This window comes from Canis aureus, chromosome 6 (assembly GCF_053574225.1).
Source record: "Canis aureus isolate CA01 chromosome 6, VMU_Caureus_v.1.0, whole genome shotgun sequence".
Classification (NCBI taxonomy): Eukaryota; Metazoa; Chordata; class Mammalia; order Carnivora; family Canidae; genus Canis; species Canis aureus.
In genome coordinates this window covers 37659987-37685624 of record NC_135616.1, presented here as the reverse complement: position 1 = coordinate 37685624, position 25638 = coordinate 37659987, and the positions used below count along the sequence as shown (strand labels likewise).

The window sequence follows — 25638 nt, the reverse complement described above, 5'->3', positions numbered from 1 at the left end:
GTTGGGCTCCCTGCATGGAGCCTGCTTCTCCCTCTGCCTGTGTCTCTCACGAATAAATAAAATCTTAAAAAAAAAAAAACCTCCTTCCTAATGTAGGGAGGATACACTGGAGGGTCCACTGGGACCTTCAGAGTGCCCCTCATGCCTCAGGGTTCCCAGCATTCACACAGGTGCCAGAAACAGCAGCCTCAAGTTGGGCCCATTCAACAGTTGAATGCAGAGGCCATGGGGCAAGTCCTCCTGATGGCCACCTGTGCGCAAGAGCCCAGTGCCAGCAGGATGATGGGGCTGGAAGAGACTGATCTATGAGGGAGCAGCAAAGCCAGTCAGCAGACCACACCTCTGCTTCTCTAACCCAGGAGTGGGGTGGGAACATACAAAGGAATTCAACCAGTAAACCAGAGGGCAGTGCCGCGGGCTTAGCGCCAGCACTCCATGTCTTACACAGCCATTTCCCAACTCACACATTTTGCTTTTACCCTGGAATCTTGCCCAAGTGTGGGGTCATCTGTGAGTAAACCGAAGGGGGGGGGGACACGGGCACAGAGGTGTGGGGAGCACAGTGTTTCCTTTCTCATTCACCCCAAATCCTTCCGTGAATCTTTTAGAGGAGCTCAGTGGATTGGTGGTGGTGGGGAGTGTCCTAAAGCCACTGGTTGGGGAGCCTGGGTGGCTCACTGGATTCTTTGGTTTCAGCTCAGGGCCCTAGGATCAAGTCTTGCATTGGGCTCCAACTCAGTGAGGAATCTGATTGGGGTTATTCACTGCCCCAGCCTTGCGCACACTCTAAAATAAATAAAATCTTTAAAAAGTCATTGAATAAATAACTTCAGGGCAAGTACTAAGTTAGTGAAGTCTTATTTGGGGGCATGCACCTGCTACCTTGAGGATGGGTCATCCAAGGTTGTGTGAAGTGGGTAAGGAACTTCCACACCCTGCAGTTCCCTTTCCTTCTTTCCAAAGGTGTCCTGGAAAGTCCCTGATGTAACCAGTGGAGGTGTTTGCAAAGGGTACCCTGTCCACTGCCAGTCAGCACCTCCCTCACATACCTTGGGTGCTGACCAAGCTGGGGTCTATTTAACGACTTATCATTACGACTGGCCTTGGCCACATAAAAATACTTAACATCCTTTCTACTTATGGGTTATGAACCCTGCCTGAAGACCTCTAGGCTCACAGTCCATTCTTAATAAAGTGATTATAGTACAGACACTTCAAAATCAAACCAGGTGGGATTCTGAGTGTGGTTCTGTCCTGATACCACCTGGTCTTACCAATCTTGCTCTTCCACAGGACTAAGCCACTTGCCTCACAGTCTAGAAGTTATGAAGCCCAAGTCCTACAGATAGGACTCAAGTCCAAGCTGTCTTTACCAGAATTTCCTCCCCAGTGTGCCACACACACCTTTCTAACAGTTTAGGGACTTGATTTTAATACACCTAGGAAGGACTCTGAATTCCACAAGGTAGGTCAGGATATTGTTATAGTGGCCACAGCGTTTCAAGGAGCCCAACGATAGAAGAAAAAGTCCTGACTAGATTTGAGAACGATTTCTTGTTATGATGAACCAGAAATACAAGATTCCACTGAAAACTGGAACAGTTGACAGAATATGGTTGAACTTATTTAAACCTTCAAGGGAAATAGAGGTTCAAACAAAGCCAATGAATGGAGAGGCTCAGGATTGGTTTGGGATAAACATAAGGACAATAGCATTCCAGGGTGGGTATCTTCTGACTCCTAGAAGGTATGTGCTATCATTCTAGCTCTTTCTCTGAACAACCTGCCAAATGAAACGGCGATTTCCTCTCTATTGCAGGTGTAAGCCAACAGAACAGCAGCTCTTAGGACATGATACAAAGCCAAGAGCAAAGTATTTCAGGGTCAAAGTGCACAGACCCAACCCACCAGCACACTTGTCATGTGGTGTCAACTTACATGGGAAGTAACTTTAATCAAATCTGAAGTGCTACCACGTGTAACCTGTTATGCGGCCCTGCGGCTATATCAGTGTCCCTAATTTACTACCCCAAAATATCAATGTGGCAGAATTCATTTTTGAGCTTCAGATTTTCTGAACAGTTCTAAGAAGCTATTAAAGATTATGTAGAACAGAACCATTTCTCAGAAACCCAGGAAGTAACACTGATGGGCTCTTTCTGGGGCTTTATCCACGGGGACACAGAAATGACGAGAGGAATGTCAGAATATCAGAGCATATGACAGATGAAGGGAGGCAGAGGTGGGAAGAGTGTGTTCTAGCCACAAGGCCACCACATTCATGTTTAAAGAGAAGTCAGAGCGATTGGGGAAAAAAACCCCAAACACAAAACAAAACCCAAGTCAGAGGAAAGAAAGGTTTCATACAACACAGTATCAAAAAAAGTAAAAGGAACACACTAAATGCACAAACTGGTGGCAAATAAGTCCATAGCCTATTGTGATAGGTCCTTCCAGCATCGATCAGGTTTCTTCTCCATCTGTTATCTCAAGGTTATTTACAGATGTGGTGACTTTTGAATAAGAGTCTCTCACAGTAGGGTGGACAGGTTTCAATCATTGGTTTCTGGATCTGTTTGTGCCATGTAGGCATCCAACTCGGCATCCAGGTGTCCTTTTGTTTTCGACATGTATGCATCCAACTGGTTGTCCAGCTGCTCCTTGGTCAGCACAGGGCGAGTGAGGGCACCTCTCCCTCGTCCACGGCCTCGGCCTCGGCCTCCAAAGCCCCCTCTTCCCCGACCTATCATACCCCGACCTGGCCCAAGGGGAAAAAAAGGAGACAGTTACAAGTAGGTTTAATGGATGTTATGGCAAATGCCCCTCAGAGCAGCAGGGCCTAGCTGAGAAAGGCTGAAAGGGCAGGGCAAAGAGGAGAAATCTGGAAAATAGGAAACACATTGGGTAGAAAGCAACACATGGAAAGCACACATAATGAATCCCTGTTTACATGCTCATCTCTATGTGCTGTTTAAAGACTTTATTGTCAACAAAGGGAAATTAACTGACAATTAAAAGAATCCTAACTTCTCCTAAAACAAATGTATCTTGAGTTTGAGACCCACAATCGGTTCATAATTAAAATACATTCTAGATAACCCCACTCAGATAGGGAGGAAGTAAAAGGGGCACAGAGAAACAGGGGGGAGGGCTAAACAGTTCTTAAAGCCTTATTGGAGATCTTTCTGGAAAATTATCTTATCTCTTCTCAATTTGTTAAACCTAATGAGCTCACCCACCCCACATTGGGAGCCTGATGAGTTATTCTGACATAGGAACAAAGTGAGAGGATGGGGGGGGGGGGGGGAATGATACATTTAGAGTAGCCACTTCCATCTCAGATTCTAGTCGCCTTATAACAATGATGGTTATCTGAGAGGTGGTTTCAATCCACTTAACAAAACGTAGGCAAGGTTTCTGGAAAGCTCCTTTAGAATCCCCCAAGCCCTGTAATGCTCTCTCAGAAACCAGGTCAAGATAATCTGGAAATATGCTATTTCATCCTGAAACCCAAACTAGCTTGTACTTCACTCAGAAAGCCAAACATATAATGGGAGCGAAGAAAACAAGTCCTTGGCTATCAAATTTCCTTTCCTAACAGTTATTACCCTTTGGCAACTTCAAGGTCATCAATTATGGAAGACCCACCACACACTGCAAAAGACCAGAGCAGATAGAGGCAGAGGCCACAGGAATAGGTTTTCTATCCCGCCCCGGGCAGGTGTTGTTGAGAGTTTTCCACTAAGCTCTAAGTCAGAAAACTCCCATGAGATTTGGATTAACGACAGCAACACCATTAAATTCTTTCCCATCTGGGTCATGAGGTCACAAGACAAATATCACTAAGTCTCAAGGGTAAGATTATCAACAAGAGTCTGTCAGTTAACTGACACAGTACCTTCTTGCTTTCTAAATTGATTTAAAAAAAAGTCATCTCTGATTTCCTGTAGACACAAACTGTGCCCTGACTTTACTTGGCTTCAAAGTCAATACCCAGTTCCAATCTCATCATCCTTTTAAACTGCTTCATTTTTGTATACCTCCCTTCTTTATTCTCAGACTCACAGTGGGGTTTTGAGCTATGGGATGGGTGTGTGTGGTGGTGGGGCAGGGGCACAGAAAGGTAAAACCTTAAACTGACAATAGGACTTAAATTTGCAAGAACCTGGAAAAAGACTGCATATAGTTTGGTTCTGACATGTACCTGACTGGCTCTCAGACAACCCATGACAGACTTTCGCACTACCAGCATGTGAATTTAGAAAATAAGCCAGTTTCAAAAAACAAAACAAGACAAACAAATAAGCCTGCCTATGACTTAAAGCTGTGCAGAAAGGTGGCTCTGAGTTTTGAAGGGAGAGAAATAAGGGGGAGCTATTCTCTGAAGTTGGTAGCTGACTAACCTCTACCACCGATTCCGCCACGACCCATAGCTCCACGCCCTAGGCCCCCTCTCCCAGGACCTCCACGACCTCGAACACCACCTCTTCTTAAGCCCATTCGGGGAGCTACGGCTCGTCCACCTCGGAGCAGGTTTTGACCTTGGAGAGGAGGCATACAATGTATATGCAGGTAAATCCAAGAGAGACAAAGTAGACTCTAACCAAAGGAAGGAGGTGAGGGTTAAGTGAGAGTTAATTCAGTTAATTTTTAGGTTGGGTTGGGGCAAGCTGTACACCAAGTGTGAACAGATCAAACTGCTCTTTATTCAATCAATTCAGTAAGTCTGACCACAAACCCATTGAAGAAGCTGGGAGTTAATTAGTAAGTACATACAATGAGTATCTGAATAACCAGATAGGTGCGCCTAGCATTACCATAGATTTAAAAATAAATGATATGGTTCCTGCTCTCAATACATTCTTACAAGGGACAAGAACAACACAGGGAACAGTGTAACAGTGCCCAAAATATAACACGTAGCTATGGGTCAACTTGTTCTCTTTTCCAAATAGAACAATGTTTCACTAGCACAGAGATGGTTAGTTAAGATACAGGCCATGGGACCAAATATTTCTCAGATCTGACTTATTTCTAGAACTTGCATGTGCTTTGATTCAAGCAGCAGCAGGGTGTTTAGACGGAATGGAGATGACATGAATTACCTGTCGTTATGCAGGTCATAGCCTCTCACCATTGCACATTATCAGAAAGGGAATGGTATCGAGAAAAGACATGCAGCACTATTAAAAATACGTGATTTCAAAAGTTATTATATTAATACAAATTCAGGATTCAAGATGTTAAAACAAATGTGTCCATAAGCAGCCCAAGAGAAAAGGGAGGGGTAGGCCCGACAATGATCAAGTACACAGCACTGACCTCGGAGCGACATCCCGCCCCTAAGCAGGGTTCTGGTGGCACGTCCCCCACGCAGTCCTCCTCGGGGTAAGCCTCTCTGGATTATGGGCAGGCCTCGTCCTCCGATTGCTCCCCTGGCCAGGGTCCCTATGGGTCGGCCTAACCGTGCCTGGATGTTACTCTTACCCAGGCGCTGCTTTAAGCTCTTCTGGAAGAAAAGGTGTTGGGGGATTGAGATCAAAAAAAGCATTCCAGTGGGATTCAGCAACTCAAAGTGCAGAGAAAAAGAAGCAAGTGAGATGGCTGTGTGCAGGGAGATAAATAAACCTGCTGTAGGTGTCACAAAGATCCTAAACCAGAAACTAGCCTTTGCCTCAGGACATGGTATAAAAGGAGGAGAATTCTGATCCAGCTTCAGTACGGTCCCCTGACATTGGCCCCAACACAAGTTACCTCTCTAGTCTGGCTACAGATGCCATAGACCATTCCTCGGACTCTGTATCTCAAATCCTGGATTCTGCTGTTTTTGAAGCACAGGTTGACAATGATATGACTTGATTCGTACCTGCCCAAGGACTACCACTGTCTTCAGAAGCTTACTCAAACACCATGGGAAGTTCATCACACTCTGGGAAATATTTAAATTATAAGTTCATTTGAATTCTTGTCATTTAAAAACAAGATTTGATTTTTTCAGTCAAAGAGGCCAGGGTGTTCCATTTTTCCTTTGAATATCTATCTCCAGACGGTCCACTTTTTACCTTAAGATGTAAATAAACACAAAAAAGTCAAACTTCCTTTCCTTACATTTCTTAAATCGCTATTAATTCCACGTCTCCCCTTGCAAACACCTCCATTAAGCCAGTACAATGACCTTTTAATTCAAAATACTCAAATGTATCTCCAGTGAAAAGGCCAACTTGCATTAGAATTAAGACAGGTGACCTACAATCACAAAACTCAGGGCTGTATTTGAGAACAAGGACACACCACATACGGAGATTTTCAATAAACTGTCCCTCAGAGAGAAACTATTAAAACCATATCTCAGCGAATTAAATTCCTTCAAAGTAAAAGGAACTGTGTAGCCTTGAACACAACCAAGGCCCCAGCAAACCCGTTTTCCTATAAAGCCATCAGTCAGTATGAATGAAAATAAATTCTGTGTATCCTCAGACTTCACCCATAGATGGTTACCAAGGACTTTTTCTTTTGCAACCACATGCTTTGAGTTGTTGTTATTAGCTTTCTAGCACAACATAATAAACTGCTTCTAATTAAAAGGGCAAGCTCTGAACATTATGCACCTAGGCATAACCAACCCTAAGAGTCTGTCGCATCATTCCCCTGACGGCACACATTAGGAGGTCAGGACTTCATTCTCCAAATCCCTTCTGTTCAGTGATCCTGAGTATATTCTTCCAAAACCTGTGCTTCAGGGGATAACGTATAGAGACCTCAGCAATAGAAATCTCTAACACAGCAAGCTTAAGGATGTTCCTATACCATCTAGCTTTTACTCTAGAGCTAGGCTGTAATGCTAAGATTATATGTGGCTATTTAAACTTCAAGTAAATAAAATTTAAAAATCGGGATCCCTGGGTGGCGCAGCGGTTTGGCGCCTGCCTTTGACCCAGGGCGCGATCCTGGAGACCCGGGATCGAATCCCACATCGGGCTCCCGGCGCATGGAGCCTGCTTCTCCCTCTGCCTGTGTCTCTGCCTCTCTCTCTCTCTGTAACTATCATAAATAAATAAAAATTTAAAAAAAAATTAAAAAAAAAATAAATAAAATAAAAACCTCCTCAGTTACACTAGCCACATTTTGAGTGTTCAATTGTCACACATGGCTGGCTGGTAGCTACCAAATTTGGAGAGCAGATAAGAATATTCCCTTCACCACGCAAAGTTCTATCAGACACCTCTGCTCCAGAGGCTACTTTCTGCCCAGCCTGTATTTAAAGCTTCTTCTAGAAAGGTCCCTTGGAATGATCTGCCATAGATTTATCTTTAGCAATTTAGAACTGCCTCTCTTGGAAAATGGTGGGGCCCTTTTTACCGCTTTCCTGGGTCAGGGACAAATACAGGAACTCCAAGGCTTAAGGTAGCTGAAGCAGAAGGCCCTGTTTATTTTTGGTCAGTGAGCCCAACAGTTCAGGGTGGGGGTGGGATGGTGTTATATTTAACCGCTGAATTTATGCACAGCCATGCAGTGCTACCAGTTAAAGTCCTTACAGTTGCATGGCATCGCCCTCCAGACGCCCAGCCACAGCTTGGACATATCCTTCCACAGCCACTGTCCGGACTTGCATATAAAGTCTATGAATAATAAAGAGCAGGTTTTATTTCAAGTCTGAATAGGATTATCTCCTACTGGAAGTTTGAAAAATAACCTACTAATTCTTAATTATTCAGTGCTCTCATTCTATTTTACTGACAAAACTTTAGGTGCTGTGGAGATGAGGGTCACCTTACTCTTTCTCTATTTTAGCACTGAAAATCCTTGACTAAGGCTGTTCAGACTTCCTATGCTCAAGGAAGAAACAAGAAAATGATTTCCCTCATGTGTAAGTCACTCAATAGGGAATAAAGCATTTTTTGAAAGTCATCTAAAACAGACACCAACATTTCTTTGTGGGAAAATCCAGTCAATTTACTTTAAGGGCAAAGGATCAGAAAGAAAGAGATTAATACTCATTGATAACACAGAAACAGGCCACTGATGGCAAACTACCTAAAAGAGAAAGACAATGAAAGTTACTTATTGGTACCTGCCAAAATGGGAATTCTCTGAACTTCTCTTTCCTCCAGAGAAGTTTCTGCTTTTGCCCTGAGCCACCTTACAATCATCCATCACGTCCTGACAGCCTCAGTTGGACTGCCTGACAGAGATCACCAGCTGCTTCTGGAGCATTAAGACTCATCTTCTCACCTGCTTAAGTTTTAATGCTGCCTGGACAGAGGGTCTATTCTCCATCTGCTGGGCCAGTCTTCTGTTTCTGGCACTGGCTAGCTGCTGTTGTTGCTGCATCGAAGCCCGAATATTCACTGGCATCGGCTGTTTGTTCTTCAGCATATTAGTAAAGCTTCAAGGTCGAACAGAATGGATGTTTAAATAAAAGCTTTATTACAAAACATTTATTGGCATTTTCATGGCTTGCTAGACCAGGAGCTCCAGATCCCACGAACTTTAAGTAAAAGTGGTACACTTAGATCAAGGCTGATGTGGGTTAAAGACTCCTCGGCTTCCACAAACTTGCAAGAATCAGAAACTCAGAAACGCAGCTAAGTGCAGCAGCACATTCAATCAAAAGTGATAACAAGGGCTCAGGGTAACGGCTTTTAGAGAGGTGGGAGGTATGAAAAACACGCAATAAGCAGATATGAGGACAACAAAAGACAGAAAACGTAGTTTCAAAGACAAACAAAGAAAGCCAAACTCTTGGGGGAATTGGAGGGTGGCTGTAAGGGCGAATGTAGGGAAGGACCAGAGCACCTTCACAGCCCATGGTAGTAGTACACCCATGTAAGTCATCAGAGTAGATCTCACTTTCTTCATCTATTTGTTCGTTCAGGTACATAGAAGCATGAAAAATCAGTATATCATAGTGTAAGAGAGAAGAAGCAGTACATATGCTTCAGAAAAGGCAAAAGCAAACATCAAGTCAATCTTCTGGATCTTTTGTGGTCTAACATCAACTAAATAAAATCACTGGTCAAAGGCGCTCAATAAAGAGCTTTTGGCACCCTAACTTTTTTTAGTCTGATGATTACTTTTCCTGACTGCATGTGATTATTTCTGAGAAAATCAGATTACTTTAATCACTTAAAAGCTTGTGAAGACACTCCTCTGTTACTCCTGTCAAAGTATGTTTAATTGTACAAAAAAGAACACTTAACTGTAAAAGAATCTAACACAAAAACAAACTAAAAGCAGAATTCAAAGAAAGAGAAATGGAGCAAAGCAAGTGCCTCTTACAAGGCCCAAGAATGGCATTCAAGGGCCTTTGGACATATCCACAGCTTGCTGCCTGCCTCTTACAGGCCAGACACAACACTGCTGGCCTTGGACTGAGCAGCAAGCCTCCTGCAGCCGAGGTACCATGCTACCGAGCTGCACCACCCCTGTATCAATGTAAAAAAATGTGAAGAAGAGGGAGGGTGTGAGGAGTCTTTTTAAAATACATCCCACCAGCTAAATATTTCAGACAGCTTAACATAAAAATCTACTGATAAGGGGTTTTGAAACAACCGCCCAATTTGTTTCGTGTACCACATCAGATGCAACTAAAAACAGAGGTCTGTAGCCTTCTGTTGGTATTTACAACTGGTTTTTGTGCATCGGACCCCAGGGCCAAGTTAAGTAATGTTTTCTTATGAACGAGCTGAAGTTGCTGTTGGCTGCCTCACCGCTCATTTAGAGACATCTTGGTGGTGCTTTTTAGCACAACTTTCGGCGCTGACTGTGCAGCCATCTTCAAATCCCGAGAATCTACAAAGGACAGTAAGAGGATAAACCGAGTCAGACCAAGGACCCCCTCGTCTCAAGGGCAGCGAGGGCCCGACAGGCAGGACAACGGACGACCTGTCTCGAGGACCGACGCTCGCCCTGAACACCGCTCCGGGGGCTCCAGTCCCCACACACTTACGGCCAATCCGGGCCTGGAGGCCACCGCCCGACCCCCAACGCGACAGAGCGGACTGGTCTTAACCCGGACCGGCCCTCGTCAGCCGGGGCCGCGAGGAGCCTCCGCACACACACGAGGGTCCGAAGGCCCTCACTGGCCCCGGCGGAAGGAGGACCCACGGGGCGCCCCCCTCAACGCTCCCCATCCGGACGTTGGTTTCCGCCGCCCGCTCCCCTCCCCGACGCCGCCCCCCCCCCCGCCGGCTCCGCCCCCCCGGGGCCCGCCGCCCCGCCACTCCCCCCACGCTACGGAAACGCACCGAAGGAAACGGACGCCAGTGCGCCTCCCGGGGCTGCCACCACGGCTGCGGCGCGCGGGCCGGGGCCCGGCGGAACCTGACTTGACTTGGTGGGCGGTTGGTTAGAGATGTAAGCGGTAGGTTGCTAGGTTAGCTCGTTGTTGCCGGCCGGCTGTCTGGTCGGCCGGGTCCGCCTGCTTGCCCGGCCTGCCCTTTCCTGCCTTGTGTCGGTGCCACCACAGCCGCCGCCGCCGCCTCCCGCTCGGTGTCCAAAACAAAATGGCCGCCACGCCCAGAGCCGACTGGGACCGGCTAAAATGGCGTCGACGCAATTGCGTCAGACGTCAGATCCGCGCACAGCTAGGGGGCGAGACGTTGAACGCTACGCCTGCGCGAGGCTTGGGGCGGAGCCCTAGGGAGTAGGCGGGGTCCGGACCACTACTCGCCCCGCCCACTGAGGGGCGTGGTTAGCGCGCGCCGGCCCGGCTCGCGGAGAACCGCGCGGGGGCCCGGGAGACAGCCGTTCCTCTGTCTTCGCGGCGCCTCGGCCTGGCTCAGGGCGGCCGTCCGCAGCTCTGCGCGCGGGGTGTGCCCCCTGCCCCTGGCCGAGCAGCACCTGCTGCTGTCTCCGAGCCCCGAGCCCGGGAGAGCCAGGGACGCCCGGGCTTCTGTTTCTGTTCCTCGTCTTGAATATTGTTAAACCCCTGTGGGCGTTGTGTCCGTGTTCCCCCGATGATGCCCTCCCCATCCGCCAGTCTGTGCACCTCCATGCACACCGACTCGGGACTTTCCCTGGGCCTGGGTGCACAGTAGGAACACGCCGGGGTTGGGCAAATGAGGCACAGGCGCTTCTTTGACTCTTCTGCGCGCAAGTGCCTCAGGGTCTTTTGTTTCCCTCCCAGCACCTGCGCGTGTGTGATGGTCTGCCATCCTTACTGAACTTCACCGCTCCTTCACAACGTCTAGCGCACGGTAGGTCCTCAGTAAATATTCTCTGCAGACTGAAGGGGAATTCTGGCTTTGTAGCTGAGAAGCTGAAGTCTCCTACATTTGCAGCTGGAACTTCGAATGCCTACCTTCCTGGGCCTTGAGCATTCCTCAGCCAGGAAGATGTAATGTCCCCTTGACCTCTCTCACAATAAGATCCTTTACCAAATAAGGTGACTTGGGAGTGAGGAACCTTGACTTTCCCACTCACTTCCAGACCCCAAAGGAGACAGACAGCAGCTGGCCAGAGAAGAGCCTTTAATGAAAGATGAGTTGCAGGCCTGGCCCACTACTCTTGCGCCCTTGGTGGAGGGTGGGCAAGGGTAGGAGCGTAGGGAGGGAAGCAGGGGGATGGGGAAGGGCGCTGGCCACTGGGGGTGTCTGCTCAACTGTTTTCCCAGAAGAAGTTGTTACAGGCCACTGTGAGGGCAGCCACCAGCACCACATACTCCTGGAAGTCCACCTCCCCATCTCCATTCTCATCTAGCTCTTTCATCACCTTGTCCACAGCATCCGCATCCTTCTGGGCCTGTGGAGGGAGGAGATGGAGAGGTGGGTACATCGGGAGATAGATAGTATGGAATTGGGCTAGGGAGGTGGGTGATTGGGAGGAAGGAGGGAGAACTACATCTAATTATGGGACTGTTCTGAATCCTCTTTAACACTTGGGCAGCCCAGGTGGCTCAGCGGTTTAGCGCTGCCTTCAGTCCAGGGCCTGATCCTGGAGTCCAGGGATCAAGTCCCGCGTAGGGCTCCCTGCATGGAGCCTGCTTCTCCCTCTGCCTGTGTCTCTGCCTCTCTCTCTGTGTGTCTCTCATGAATAAATAAATAAAATCTTAAAAAAAAAACAAAAAACAACTAACACTTGTGGCCTTCTGTTACCCACCAAATAAGCTCCTTAACAAGGCAGAGTAATAACAACATTGATTACCGTATGGTGAGTGCTTATATAAGAGTAGTACACTCGAAGCTTTACAAGCATTGTCTTGTAAAATTGTTAATTCTAGCACAAATGCTAGAGGAATAAACAAATTAACAGTTGGTGGTTAAATAATGTGCCCAACTCACACAGCTGGAAGGTGACAGGATCAGAACCGAAACCCCAGGGCTGATAAAACCTCGAAGCTGGTGCACTTACTACACTTACTACTGGCTTCTGTATCATAGAGCCCCTGTCAGCATTTGCAGCCTACTTTTCTGCATCTTTCATTCAGGTCAAAACTACTGAGCGTGCTCCATATTTTTTTTTCATGCTTTTGTTTATGCAGATACCTCCTAAAATGCCTACATTTACCCTAATAATATTCCAAAGGAAATCCACAGCTCAAGTGCCCCGTCTTTGGAGAAGCCCCGTTCAGTCAGGTTACTATTGTCCCATAATCCTTTCGGGCAATTCTGTTAATGCTCTGTGTAGCTCCTAAGTGGCTGGCCGGAGACTTCATGGGGAGGTGGTCTAATTGCTTCTGAGTTTCCTGCCAGCAGACTGGGGGCCTCTTTTGGTCCTTCAACTGCTCTGTCCTCAATAGTTCACTTCCCAGTGTTCATGGTTTACTTTCATGTCAGTCTTTCCCTCCTAGACTGTGAGCCTTCTTAATGATGCATCTGCACAGGTTCTAGCACTTAACAGTAGATGAACAAATTAGGGTATTTTTGTCTTGAAACAAGATAAGTATGGGAGCCCAGAAAAATCCAGGAGAGAAGTCTGGCAGAGGAAGAAGATGATTGGAGTGGGTTGGGGGTGGGGTGGGAAGGTGGCAGAGAGGTCCCCAGGTGTTCCTCCTCCCCTCACCCATACCACCCTGTACGCCTGCCCTGTGCTCACGTCCAGGAAGCCGGAGAGCTCAGTCTGCAGCAGCTCCTTTAGCTCCTTCTTGCTCAGCTTGTACTTGTTTCCCTCCTTGCCCGAGTGGGCATGGAACACATTGATGAGAGTCTCCATCGCTGTCTCCAGCTCAGAGCCCATTGCGTAGCTCACCTACCCACCCCCCACCATGGAAGTAAGTAGGGGACCATGCTCAGGGTATCTGAGGTTGGGGTGAGGGGAGCCCTCAGACCTGGCCTGGTCCCTTACCTGAAACCGCCATGAGATCAGAGCCACACTGCACTTTATCTCTCACTGAGACTTTAGAATGTGGGAACCCAAGCAGGCCTACCTCCAGGCTTATTCTCTCCCTCAATCCATATCCCAGCCAGAGGGACTCAGGGCTTGGGCGGTGGAGGTGGAGCAGCTCTGGACCTCTGCAGTGGCTCCAGTGGCCTCTGCAGTGGCTCCTGGCTGCCAAGGTGGACACTGAGGAGGGTGAGGCAGGCAGGCGGGAGTGGTCACAGGACACTGCCAAGCTTTCTCTGGCTCTATTTTTACTCTGCTCTGCTTGCCTAGCACAGCCCAGCTCTGCTGCTGAGGGTGGTGGGCTTCGTTCCTCCCCACAGCCTTGATTCTGCTGTCTGCTCCTAGCAAGGAATCAGTCTGACGCCCTCAGCCAGCCTGATGGAGTCAGCCAGAGTGGCTGGCCTAAGGCTTCATGCGGGAGGGGGATCTAACTGCCTCTAAGCTTCCTGTTGACAGACAGGCCTCTTTTGGTCTTTCAACTCTGCTCTGTCCTCAACAGGTCGCTTCAGCTGTGCTGGGGTGCACCTCCATTACCTCTAGTTTGGTTCCTCCTACTTCTCTGCAGAATCAGGCCTTACATCAAGTGATGGTGGGAAGGGAGAGAGGAATGGCCAAGCCTTTCCCCAGAGCCAGGGCTACCAGTGAAGGTGAGAGGAGGCCTCTGGGGCCTGGTCCCTCCTGCTGCTCACTCCCCCACCTAGGCCCAGCCTGGATGATGTGAGGACAGTTCGTAGGAGAATGGAGCCATGTATTGGGGGACATGAAAGGCTGAGTGTGTCCTCTGAATTCCAGAGGCTGGTGAGAAGAGGGACACGGAAGGCTTTGTTGAGGAAGGGGACTGCCATGCCACTGGGTCTCTTTCTTTTGGTCTTGGGATGGTCATCCCCTCTGCAGCCTCAGGGGACAGCTCTGGTATCTCAGATCAAATGTCTTTGTCCTCCCCCAGGCCTGAGGGCTGAACAATGGGCCCTGATCGAATGACATTCCATCTTTACAATGGGAGCCTTGTGAGTGTCACCTGAACTCTGGACACGAGGAACAGTTGTCAAAGAGATATGGGGAGATGGAACCCAAGCTGAGGCTGATGGAGAGAAGAGGTTGGCTGTCGGTGGCCCTATTATTGGCCCCATCCAGTAGGGGCACTTGAGCAGCCTGGGATTTTATGTGGGGGGCATTTGGAGAGGACTTGGGCAGGGGGTGGGGGGTGGCACACAGCAAAACAGAAGGAAAGAGTTGAAGGAAAGAGGAGTTTGGAAGTCTGGGCCAAAGAAGGAGGAGGGGAAAGGCAAGGTCATGTGAGAGGAGAGTTGGGAGTGGGTGCAGGACCTGAATGCCCCCTCCTCTTGATCTCACGTGGTCCACGCTCTGCCACCCCCAGACTTCCCTGGGACCTGAGTTCTTGGCAAGGCTAGGGGACGGTCAGGTGGGGGCAGAAGCAACAGTTCCATTTGCTTTCTTCTGCTTACCCAACTGGAAGCAATGTGGGGGCTGCCCTTCCCACCCCACCCCCAGCCCCTGGGAGATTGAGGGAACTTTGGAGGGCTCCAAGGAAGCTTGGTGTCTGGTTTCCCCACCGGCTTCTTCGTTCTCTGAGGAACACTGCACACCTCCCTCTGACCTCCACTGGCTTCCCTGCACTACCATCCGCACCTTGTCTCTCCCAAATCCCAAACTGCTGTCCCTGGAACTCTTCCCAGACCATTTCTTCCCACCCCAGACTTTGGGAGCCCCATCCAAGCCCCCTCTCCCCCTAAGCTGGCCACAGCAGAGACCCAGCACACAGGGTGCAGGACACTCACCGTCAGTCAGCCTGGACCTGAGGTGGGGGCAGGTTCTGGACAGATGGACAGTCTGCAAATGTGGTTAACGGAGCTGTGTGGGGAGACTAGTCTTCAGGCCTTCTCCCGCTGCCCCCTCCTTCCCACCGGCTCCACCCCTTCCCAGACAGACACCCAGGGGGCCAAGGGGCCCAGAGTGGACAGAGGCGCCCTCTGTCTCCCGAGCTGGAACAGGTTGCCCTGTGTCCTGTCCAGCCTCACTGGCTTCCCCTCCCCCACGGTCCCCCAGGCAGGGCCCGGGAGGACAGGAGGAAGGGAGGTGGGAAAGGTCCTGGCAGACAGGAGAGGGAGGATCCTGATCCTGCCGAGGGCTCTCAGGAAGGGGGCCTCTCCGTCAATCACTTCATCTCGGGAGTCTGGCTGGGGGGCCCCGGCCTGACACCCCCTCAGAGGTTTGAGTCCTAATCTTCCTCCGCGGAGATCTCAGCGGGGTCCCCCTCTCAGGGGTCTTGGGCTGCGAGGTCCTTCTCAGGATCGAATGGGGGGGGGGGGTTCTCTGCGGTGCTTCTCGGACCGCACACTCAGTCCTTCAGGCCGCAGAGCGGAGAGGGCCAAGCGGCTCCCTACCGCCTCCCCCTGCTGAGGTCGCACCCGGAGGCTGAGGGGCCACGGGGGGCCACTGGGGGCAGGCGAGGCGGGGGAGCCGGGCGAGGCGGGGGCGGGGCGGGCCTGGGCGGAGACTCCCTCCAGCATCCAGGCGGAGGCAGGACACCTCCGGGCCGGGCCTCTGCTGCCTCCCGCCCTGCGGTCCCTGCGGTCCCGGCGCCCACCGCCCACCGCCCACCTGCCCCTGGCCCGGCAGCCGTAAGTCCCGCGTCCCCGCGCTGGGCCCGGGGCCGTCCCTGAGCCAGGAGGGCAGTGCTCGGAGGGGAGGGCGGGAAGAGGCCGCCGGGCGGGGGTCCCCAGGCCTGACCCCGGGTGTGGGCGGGGTGGCAGGGGTCCCTGCGCACACAGGCCAGGAGACAGCCTCCTGGGCTCCGGGGGCCGGAGGAGCCTCCCAGGAAGAGCCCTGGGACTGAAGCCTACGGAGAGGCCACTCCGCCGGGCCTCCGCTCAGACCACGCAGAGGGTCCCCAGGAGCTGGGGAGAACCAGTTTCTGAGCGCCACCTCCCTTCCCCGCCGCGTCCACCCTTTCCTGCTCCGCATCTCCATCCCTGTCCCCGCCCCCTCCCCGTTGCTTCCCTGTAATTCTTCTCCCAGGCCGGCCGAGGTGGCAATGCCCCGGCAGGGGCCCTTGGGTCTGTTCTGACTCCGCCTTTCCCTCCTTTCCTGTCCTGCAGAGTCCTGATGGCAGCGGAGCCCCTGACGGAGCTGGAGGCCGCCATTGAGACAGTGGTCACCACCTTCTTCACCTTTGCAGGGCAGGAGGGCCGGAAGGGCAGCCTCAGCATCCATGAGTTTAGGGAACTGGTCACTCAGCAGTTGCCTCACTTGCTCAAGGTATGTGGGGGTCTTATGTGGGGGTCTCTGGGCCTGAGACTTTAGGAGACAGTGGCTACAGGATCCTGTGGGTGTGAGGTGATATTCCTGACACAATACTGTGAACACAGGGTTTGAGTGACTGCGTGTGTAGCTCAGTGGCTGTGTTGGTGAGCATGCAAGTGTGCTACCCTCAAATGGTGCTGTGGGCACTTGTGTCTACTCTGTGCTTCTCTGGTCTCATTCCCCCACTATAGGAGTGGACCCAAAGGTGCTTCTGGGAGAGTTGTAGACCATCAGTGCTAGAAGGAGGCCAAGAGAAGACAGTCCAAACGCCTCACTTCACATGTACGGAAACTGAGGCCCAGCTGCAGAAAGGGATTTGCCAAAAATAATAAAGTAGTGATAAAAGCTCAGGGTAGGAGGGACCTGTAAGTAACCATTGGCTACTTCTCACTCCCTCTGGGAATCCCCTTAATAATGACCCTGATAAGGTCATTCTTTCTCTCCCACTTGGTGGACAGAGTAGGAATTTAGAGTTCGTCCACTTGGGTTGCCTAATCATCCCAGGCTGTTAACAGTTTCTTTTACACCCTTTCTGAGAATTCACTGGCAAATGAAGTGTGTGCATATGGATTAAAACAAAAAACAAAAAACTAGTCTTGGAAGCTCAGTCTATCATCCACAAACCCCCTACGGTCTTAGACTTCTCAGACCTTTCCCTTCGTCTTCTTCCAGGAGACTTGAGACTCCACAGGAGGTGTGACATTCCCTACGGCCTTACCACAGAATGACTGGTTTTCCCTCCAACTCCCTCTGGGCCTGGAGATGCAAGAAGTGACCTCTTTGCTTTTTGTCACTGCTTCCAGATCTTGGTTTCTTCTTCCTAAGATGCACAGCTCCTTGGAAGCTCATGGGCCACCTGCCCCCCTTTTCCTACATTCCTTGTAAGTTCAGCTCCTGCCTTGCAGTTAGTTTCTCACCACTGCTTTCATTGTGGCCCTCGGTCTGCACACAGAAAATTCATCCAACACCTGGGCCTTCACACTTCATCAACCCCTCACCTTCAAAGATTCTGTCCTGCTTCAGAACAGCCACTCTTTTTCCGTGAGCACCACCACCTGCCATTCCAGCTCTGTTCATCCACTCCAGCATTTTCCCGACTCTGTGGGGACCACCACATTTTCTTTCCCATGCAATCCCCGCCTGTCCTCATTCTCTTCTCACCCAGAGGGGTCCTAAGGCTCAATCAACTCCCTTGAGTCTTTTTTTTTTTTTTTTAAGATTTTATTTTTTTATTTATTCATGAGAGAGAGAGAGAGAGAGAGAGAGAGGCAGAGACGCAGGCAGAGGGAGAAGCAGGCTCCATGCAGGGAGCCCGATGTGAGACTCAATCCCAGGACCCCAGGATCACGCCCTGGGCCAAAGCCAGGCACCAAACCGCTGAGACACTCAGGGATCCCAGCTCCCTTGATTCTATTTCTCCCTGTCCTCATTGTTTGACAGTCTTAATCTAGGTTAAGGCCAGTATTTCACCTGCATTAACTTGATGGTTAAATCTATCATTTTTTTCTCAGATCCAAAATAAGGCAAACATTTCCATTCTCAAAAAAAAAAAAAATAAAGAAAGAAAAACCCAAAACAAAACCCAGTCAATGAATCTACAAACCATTCTGCGTTTGCTCTTGTGTAGCTGAATCTGCCTGCAGAAAAAGGTGCTGCTGTGTTGACTTGTCCCACTTTATTAATTTTATTATTTATTTTTAAAATTGAAGTATACTTGGTACACTGGGTTGACTTGTCTCGAAATCTTTATTTTTTTTAAGATTTTTATTTATTTTATTTTATTTTTACGAAATCACTGTCTTTTTTTTTTTTTAAGATTTTATTTATTCATGAGAGACAGAGAGAGAGAGAGAGAGAGAGAGAGAGAGGCAGAGACACAGGCAGAGGGAGAAGCAGGCTCTATGCAGGGAGCCCGACTTGGGACTCAATCCTGGGTCTCCAGGATAGCGCCCTGGGCTGAAGGCGGCGCTAAACCGCTGAGCCACTTGGGCTGCCCGATTTTTATTTATTTATTCATGAGAGACACACACAGAGAGGCAGAGACTAGACAGAGGGAGAAGCAGGCTCCTCGCAGGGAGCCCGATGTAGGACTCGACCCCAGCACCATGGGATTATGCCCTGAACCAAAGGCAGATGCTCAAGTGCTGAGCCATCCAGGTGTCCCATCTCTCTCTAAGTCTAGAACGACAAGCTCCAAGGGGGCCCTGGGCACAGCCAGCCAGTTCTCCATTTCCCAATTTGGTTTACTCACCAGCCGTTTCAGATGATAATTTCATAATGTTTCCTGTCTTCTCAAAGGTCCCTCTCTCCACATTCTTCTCAGTGAGAATTTTCTTGGAGAAAATAAGAGCAATCAAGAAACTCCTGTGTACTGTCTCCCCAAATCTAGCAAAGAGCTGCATCTCCCCTGCCTGCCTATTACCTGAAGCATCTGTCTCTGCCCCAGGCCAGTCTCTCCTCTGCTGCCTGGCTCCATTCTTCTCACCACTTAAAATCTGGACTCTTTCACTTTCTTCTCTGTCTTGCATCATCAATTTTCCCTCTCCACTAGATTGTTTTGATTGGTTCCCAAATGTACTGTAATATCTCCCATCTTAACAAATGAAAAAAACCCTTCTCTCTTGGCTCTATAACTCTCTCCAGCTATGTCTTATATCTTTGTTCCCCTTTATAGCAAAACTCAAAAGCAGCAAAGTTACTTATACATATTTGTTCTCCTGTTCCAAAATGCTCACTCCTTAGGTATTGGCTAGGCTTATTCCTCACTGAAATCCAATTTCTTTTCAGATGGCAAATCCTCAGCTTGCTTTCCTTCACCTCTCACCTCCCTTGTGCTCTGTTCCTTTACCCTCTTTATTTTCTTTCACAACACACCCATCACAACCTGACTTACGTTACACACTTGTATGTTACCAGGAATATAAGTCCCATGAAGGAAAGGAATTGCTCACTGTTTTATCTCTGGCACTTAGAGCAGTGCCTGACTTCTAGTAGGTGCCCAGCAAAATGTCAAGTAAGTGAAATTGTAAAAAAATTATTTAAAAAGAGTAAGAATTGTTGAGTAAATGAATAAATGCATCTTACCTACTGTTCTACAAATGCCTTTTTAAAAATGGAACCATGTGGGCTCCCCTGGGTGGCTCAGTGATTGAGTGTCTGCCTTTGGCTCAGGGCCTGATCTCAGGATCCAGGATCCAGTCCCACATCGGGCTCCCTGTGAGGAGCCTGCTTCTCCCTCTGCCTATGTCTCTGCCTCCCTCTCTCTCTCTCTCTCTCTCTCTGTCTCTTATGAATAAATAAATAAATCTTAAAAAAAATGGAACCATGCATATAAGATATTTTCCCATTTTAAGAAGATGATGCACTGCGCATGATGGTACATGGGTTAACAAATGTATGTTATTTTTATTTTTTATTGATGGACATTCTCATGTCCGTTTTCTCTCTTTTGCAAACTTCCTTGTTTACATATCTTTACATACTTGAGGGAAATATCTACTTAGGGTAAATGTGTGGCAGTAGAAATGTTAGGTCAAGAGGCATGTTTGTTTTTCATTTTTATAGCTATTTCAAGTTTGCCTCCCAGCCAGGCTGTATTATGTTTCATAGCCAACAGTGTATGCAAATGCCTGTTTCCATGTGTCCTTGTCCAAATCAGGTCTTATCAGATTTGATTTTTGCTAATCTAATATGTGGAAATGATATCTTGTTCTGATTACACTTACTTAGTTCTGACTGAAATGGAACATTAAAAATTTTTTTTGATGGACATGTGTAATCCTTCTGTGAACTGCTTGTTTATTTCTTTTATTAAAGAGATTAAAGAGATTTTCTTTTTCATACTGATTTATTGTACTCTTTGTAGGATAAAGAAATTAGCCTTTTGTCTATTATATGTGTTGCAAACATTTTCTCCTAACTTTATTTTTGGTAGTTTTTGCCATACAGAATATAAAAATTTTTTATGTAGTCAGATCTTTGAAAGTTTTGTGAATGGCTTCTGTGTTTTATGCCACGTTTGGAAAGGTCTTCCCAAGTTTAATGTATCTTAAAAAAACCAATTTATTTTATTATTAAAATTTTCCGGGCAGCCCGGGTGGCTCAGCGGTTTAGCACTGCCTTCAGCCCAGGGCCTGATCCTGGAGAACGGGGATTGAGTCCTACATTGGGCTCCCTGCATGGAGCCTGCTTCTCCCTCTGCCTGTGTCTCTGCCTCTCTCTCTCTCTCTGTGTCTCTCATGAATAAATGAATAAAATCTTTAAAAATAAATAAATAAATAAAAATTTCCTACTGATGTGAAATACCATCTCTGTTATTTATTCAATTCCCGTGCGTATTTTGGGTCTCGTTACTGTGTTTCATTAATTCATTAATCATTAATTATTATTAATTATTTATTGAGTACCAATTTTGTTTACTGTAGTTTTACTATGCTTTAATTACCTGTAGCATTGGTTCTCTCATTATTCTCATTTTTCAAAATTTTGTGGTGGATCCTGCAGTTTGTTTTTCAAGAAGAATTTTAGAAACATTTTTAAAAATAAGATTTTATTTATTTATTTAAGAGAGAGTGAGCAACAGAGAGAGAGAGAGAGAGCATGAGCTGGGGGAGCAGCAGAGGCAGAGGGAGAAGCTGACTTCCTGCTGAGCAGGGAGCCGGCCTTTGGGCTAGATCTCAGGACCGCGGGATCATGACCGAGTTGAGGGCAGAAGCCCACTGAATGACCCACCCAGGTACCCTGAATTTTAGAAACATTTAATCATGTTAAAAAGAATCCTTTGGAGGGGTACCTAGTGGGTTCAGTTGGAGGGAAGCATGTGACTCTTGATCTCAGGATTGTGAGTTTGAGCCCCACATTGGGTGCAGAGGTTACTAAAAAAACATAAAATAAAATAAAACTAAAAAAAAAGAATCCTGTGGATATTTTATTTTATATTTTATTTTATTTTATTTTATTTTATTTTATTTTATTTTATTTTCTTATTCATGAGAGACAGAGGCAGAGACATAGGCAGAGGGAGACATAGGCTCCCTGCAGAGAGCCCCACGTTGGACTTGAATCCTGTGGATATTTTATTAGCATCATATAAAATTATATTTCAGGGAAAATTAACATCTTTACACTGTTGAGTCTTTCTCTTAAAAAAAAGGGTACATTTTTCTTTTCTTTTTTTCACCCTCAGAATTGACTTTTATTTCTCCAAAAGTCGTTAAGGGTACATTTTTCTATTCATGTTTTAGATTCTTTAGTTCTTTTTTCTTTATTTCATTTTTTTGCCATTTTATTTTATTTTTTAAAGATTTTTAATTTATTCATTTGAGAGAGAAAGACAGAGCACAAGCAAGGGGGAGGGGCAGAGGGAGAGGGAGAAGCAGACTCCTCACTGAGCAGGGAACGTGATACTGGACCTGATACTGGACTCGATCCCAGGACCCTGAGATCATGACCTGAGCTGGAGGCAGATGCTTCACTGACTGAGCCACCCAGGAGCCCCATTTTTTAGTGTTTTAAGCAGGATCTTTCATATACTTTATGACTGGTTAATATAACACCTAAAAAGTACTGGGTTTGTGTGTTAATGTTGTAAGCAGATACTTAATCATTTCTAATAGTTTTTTTGGGGAAAAATGCAGAATAGTGGATAAGAGCATGAACTTTGAGTCAGGCAATCTAGGCTCGAATGCAGATTCTAGCATGTCTTCCTTGGTCATTTACTTTTTCTGAGTCATCATTTTTTACCTGTGAAATGGTCTCCTAATAATACCTTTCTTGTGGGATTGGTCTTGCATTTATTCAGTCAGTATTTATCGAGCATCTACCATGTCCTGGGCTTTGGGTTGCAGTGACGAACAAGCACGTGCTGTGTGCCAGATGTTCTCTCTGGCTCTGGGGTTGTGAAGGTGAGCAAGGTGGACAGAGTCACCGTCACACTCAGAGATTGCGAAGTTCCATGGGGGAAGGCATGTACCGTGTTTAGCAGAAGACTTGGAACAGTTGACGTGATCAAGGGCTTACAGTTGTGGAAATGTTAATCATTATCACTCTTGGTTTCTCCTACCTATGCAATTACATACTTGCTAATGTAATAAGAGGTGAATTTGCCTCTTCTTTCCTAGTACTTACAGTTTTTCTTTCTTTCTCTTGTATATTTTCCCCCCTCCCAATACACTGGGCATCTTTGCCTTCCACTGACAATGCTTATAGCGTTTTACAATTAAGCATGATTGTGGGCTGGCGGGTGTGGGGTGGGGCGGGGAACACGCCTGGCTGGCTCAGGGGTTAGCATCTGCCTTTGGCTCAGGGCGCGATCCTGGAGTCCCGGGATCGAGTCCCACGTCGGGCTCCCGGCATGGAGCCTGCTTCTCCCTCTGCCCGTGTCTCTGTCCCCGCCCCCGTGTCTCTCATGGATAAATAAATAAAATCTTAAAAAAAAAAAAAGCATGACTGTAGGGGCACCAATGCCAGTGAAGCAAGCATCAGCTCAGGTCATGACCCCAGGAGGGTCCTGGGATTGAGCCCCATGTTGGGCTCCCTGCTTAGTGGGGAATCTGCTTCTTCCTTTGCCCTTCCCCCTGCTCTTGTGCACTCGCTCTCTCCCCCCCCCCAAATATATAAAATCTTATTATTTTTATTTTTTTTAGAGATTTTTATTTATTTATGAGAGACACACACACACACACAGAGAGAGAGAGAGAGAGAGAGGCAGAGACACAGGCAGAGGGAGTAGCAGGCTCCATGCAAGGAGCCCTATGTGGGACTCGATCCCGGATCTCCAGGATCACGCCCTGGGATGAAGGCGGCGCTAAACCACTGAGCCACCGGGCTGCCCAAAATCTTATTATTTTTAAAAAGCATGATTGTGGCTTTTACAAAGTTCTTGCTTAGTGTTTCTATGAATGAGCTTTAGCTTCTGTGCATTTGGCATGGCTTCTTGGCCTCCCTGCAATTTTTTTTTAAGATTTTACTTAAATAATTAAGATTATTTCATAGGCCTGTCATGGGAAACTTTGTCACAGACAAAATCCTTTGTTGCCATTGCCCTGGTCAATCAGGCTAATAACCAAAGTGGAAAAAGGAGACTCTATAGGGGTCATGCAAATGAGCAACTTAGGGCTGTGAATTTCTCTAGCTTTCTGTGGAGGACGAAGGGGCCTGAAAGGGTGATACTGATGGCTTCTGGGGCTGCCCAAGCGTCCTGTAGCAGACCTACCTCACCTTTAGGCGACAGCGCATTGTGTGCATGTCTTGTCAGCTCTGTGTTCACTGACACCACCTCTGTGTGGTCCTGCTGGCAAAGACTACAGGTCAGGTCCCCCATGTCCTACTGCTGCCACCCTTGGAGCCCACACAGCTTGGAGAGGTTATTCAGTGGCAGACACCACGGCAGTGCTGTCCTGGGGCTGCAGCCTTGTCCCATAGAAAGCGAATGGAGATTAGTTGTTCTCTCCTCTCTCGCTGTCTTGAGAACTCTCACTTCTAACCCGCCCTTTCCTTTGGTGTCCTTTCAGGACGTCGGATCCTTAGATGAGAAGATGAAGAGCTTGGATGTGAATCAGGACTCTGAGCTCAAGTTCCATGAGTACTGGAGACTGATTGGGGAGCTGGCCAAGGAGATCCAGAAGGAGAGAGCCCTGGAGATCCGGAAGAAGTAAAGCCCCTGACCAGGATAGGCTGGGCTGGGCTGGCCAGCAGAACCCCACTCCCCTCAAATAAAGTCTTTTCCTGAAAATACACGTTTCTCCTACACACCCTGCCCTGCTTTCTTCTCGAGTAGGTGGTGGGAAAGCTCTGCCCTGACCTGAGAGTGGGTCTAGAATTTTGAGCTCTTTAAGGACCAGGAATATTACTCCTCTTTGAATACTCTACAGCATCTAGCACCAGGTCTTATACAGGGTAGCTATTCAATGAATGGTTGATGAATGAGTATATGAAAGGGAGAGAATAGATCTCTGGGGCAGGTGAAGTGACTCCTGGAGCTCAGGCAGATGGTCTCAGCTCCCACTTTTCTAGTTCCTGAGTTTTGTGCTATAGGATGATAATGATACCAGTGAATTTGTGTTGAGGGCTGGCTATGTACCAGGCACAGTACCAAACAATTCCTGTGTTAACCTAGTTAATTCTCACAGCCCTTTGAGGTAGGTAGTATTCTTTTCACATATTAATTAAATACTTGGTTATTTAAATATTTTGTTTATTCATGAGAGACAGAGAGACAGGCAGAGACACAGGCAGAAGGAGAAGCAGACTCCCCTCAGGGAGCCTGTTGCAGGACTTGATCCCAGAACTCAGGGATCATGTCTTGAGCCGAAGGCAGATGCTCAACCGCTGAGCCATCCAGGTGTCCCTTTTTTCCACATTTTAATTTAGATTCTAATTAGTTAACATACAGTATGGTATTGTTTTCAGGAGCACACTTTAGTGATTCATCACTTCCATACAACGCCTAGCTCTCATCACAACAGGTGCCCTCCTTGCTGCGGGTCCTGTCTAGCCCATCCCCGCTCACCTCCCTCCAGGGAGGTGCTATTTTTAAGTCTTGTATCAGAGATGAGGAGACAGATTTTAGAGAGCCTGAGCTCACCAGGACAAGAATAGGGGGAATTGGGTTGCTGTTCCATAATGTCTGTGATGAACTGGGGTCCTCTCTGGATGGGTGGCTTGGGAGAAGCAAGCCCTCCTGTCCTTCCTCCCACCATAGCAGGGGTGAAGCAGAAGAATGGACACAAGGTGTGAAGGCTGGGATGGGCAGTGGTGCATCCTCTCCATTCTTCTGGACTTGAAGGGTATGTGGTTTGCATTGCCCGCCACCAGAGGGAGCAGAGGTGGGGCAGCCCGGGGCAGGGCAGGGGGCGGGTAGGGGGGTAATGGCCTTGCGGACTTCCAGCTGAAGTCACTCCAGGGTTCGGTGTCCATTAGTCCAGAGGAACGTTTAGGCTGAGGCAACCTCTGTACCACACACTAGAAAGGGTCCTAGATTGAGACCTTTGA

At 48.0% G+C, this 25638-nt stretch overlaps 3 protein-coding genes and 2 long non-coding RNA genes across 17 annotated transcripts; 2 read left to right on the top strand and 3 right to left on the bottom strand.

Annotated features, from left to right (window-relative positions):
- Window positions 1-1535: 1535 nt before the first annotated feature.
- On the bottom strand, window positions 1536-10544 carry CHTOP (chromatin target of PRMT1). 7 transcript variants are annotated; one of them, XM_077900735.1, is made up of 7 exons: window positions 10248-10536; window positions 9711-9792; window positions 8233-8386; window positions 7536-7619; window positions 5323-5509; window positions 4404-4541; window positions 1536-2758 (listed from the first exon to the last, which is right to left on the bottom strand). In XM_077900735.1, exons 2-7 carry the CDS (start codon window positions 9773-9775, stop codon window positions 2553-2555), a joined length of 834 nt encoding a protein of 277 aa, XP_077756861.1. In that variant the 5' UTR covers window positions 9776-9792; window positions 10248-10536; the 3' UTR covers window positions 1536-2552. The 7 variants fall into 7 exon arrangements, with proteins under 7 accessions (XP_077756861.1, XP_077756863.1, XP_077756862.1 ...); XM_077900737.1 differs by having other exon boundaries at window positions 5323-5506; XM_077900736.1 differs by lacking the exon at window positions 10248-10536 and adding an exon at window positions 9950-10126.
- A 660-nt stretch (window positions 10545-11204) lies between these two features.
- On the top strand, window positions 11205-14508 carry LOC144315753 (uncharacterized). The gene is made up of 3 exons (XR_013381547.1): window positions 11205-11765; window positions 12482-13210; window positions 14270-14508. It is a non-coding gene; the product is annotated as an uncharacterized LOC144315753 (long non-coding RNA).
- Window positions 11455-15279, bottom strand: S100A1 (S100 calcium binding protein A1). Its single transcript, XM_077900745.1, has 3 exons — window positions 15123-15279; window positions 13036-13188; window positions 11455-11742 (listed from the first exon to the last, which is right to left on the bottom strand). Exons 2-3 carry the CDS (start codon window positions 13174-13176, stop codon window positions 11599-11601), a joined length of 285 nt encoding a protein of 94 aa, XP_077756871.1. The 5' UTR covers window positions 13177-13188; window positions 15123-15279; the 3' UTR covers window positions 11455-11598.
- On the top strand, window positions 15277-24381 carry S100A13 (S100 calcium binding protein A13). 7 transcript variants are annotated; one of them, XR_013381539.1, is made up of 6 exons: window positions 15807-15965; window positions 16443-16602; window positions 16839-17012; window positions 17320-17341; window positions 17451-17528; window positions 24159-24381. XR_013381539.1 is itself a non-coding variant. In XM_077900744.1 (5 exons), coding segments are annotated over exons 2-5 (324 nt in total). In that variant the 5' UTR covers window positions 15277-15553; window positions 16443-16449; the 3' UTR covers window positions 24161-24381. The 7 variants fall into 7 exon arrangements, 2 of the variants coding, with proteins under 2 accessions (XP_077756870.1, XP_077756869.1); XR_013381541.1 differs by having other exon boundaries at window positions 15809-15965; window positions 16839-16929; XM_077900744.1 differs by lacking the exons at window positions 15807-15965; window positions 17320-17341 and adding an exon at window positions 15277-15553 and having other exon boundaries at window positions 16839-16929.
- Window positions 16400-19182, bottom strand: LOC144315751 (uncharacterized). The gene is made up of 3 exons (XR_013381545.1): window positions 19070-19182; window positions 18899-18980; window positions 16400-16700 (listed from the first exon to the last, which is right to left on the bottom strand). It is a non-coding gene; the product is annotated as an uncharacterized LOC144315751 (long non-coding RNA).
- Window positions 24382-25638: the final 1257 nt, after the last annotated feature.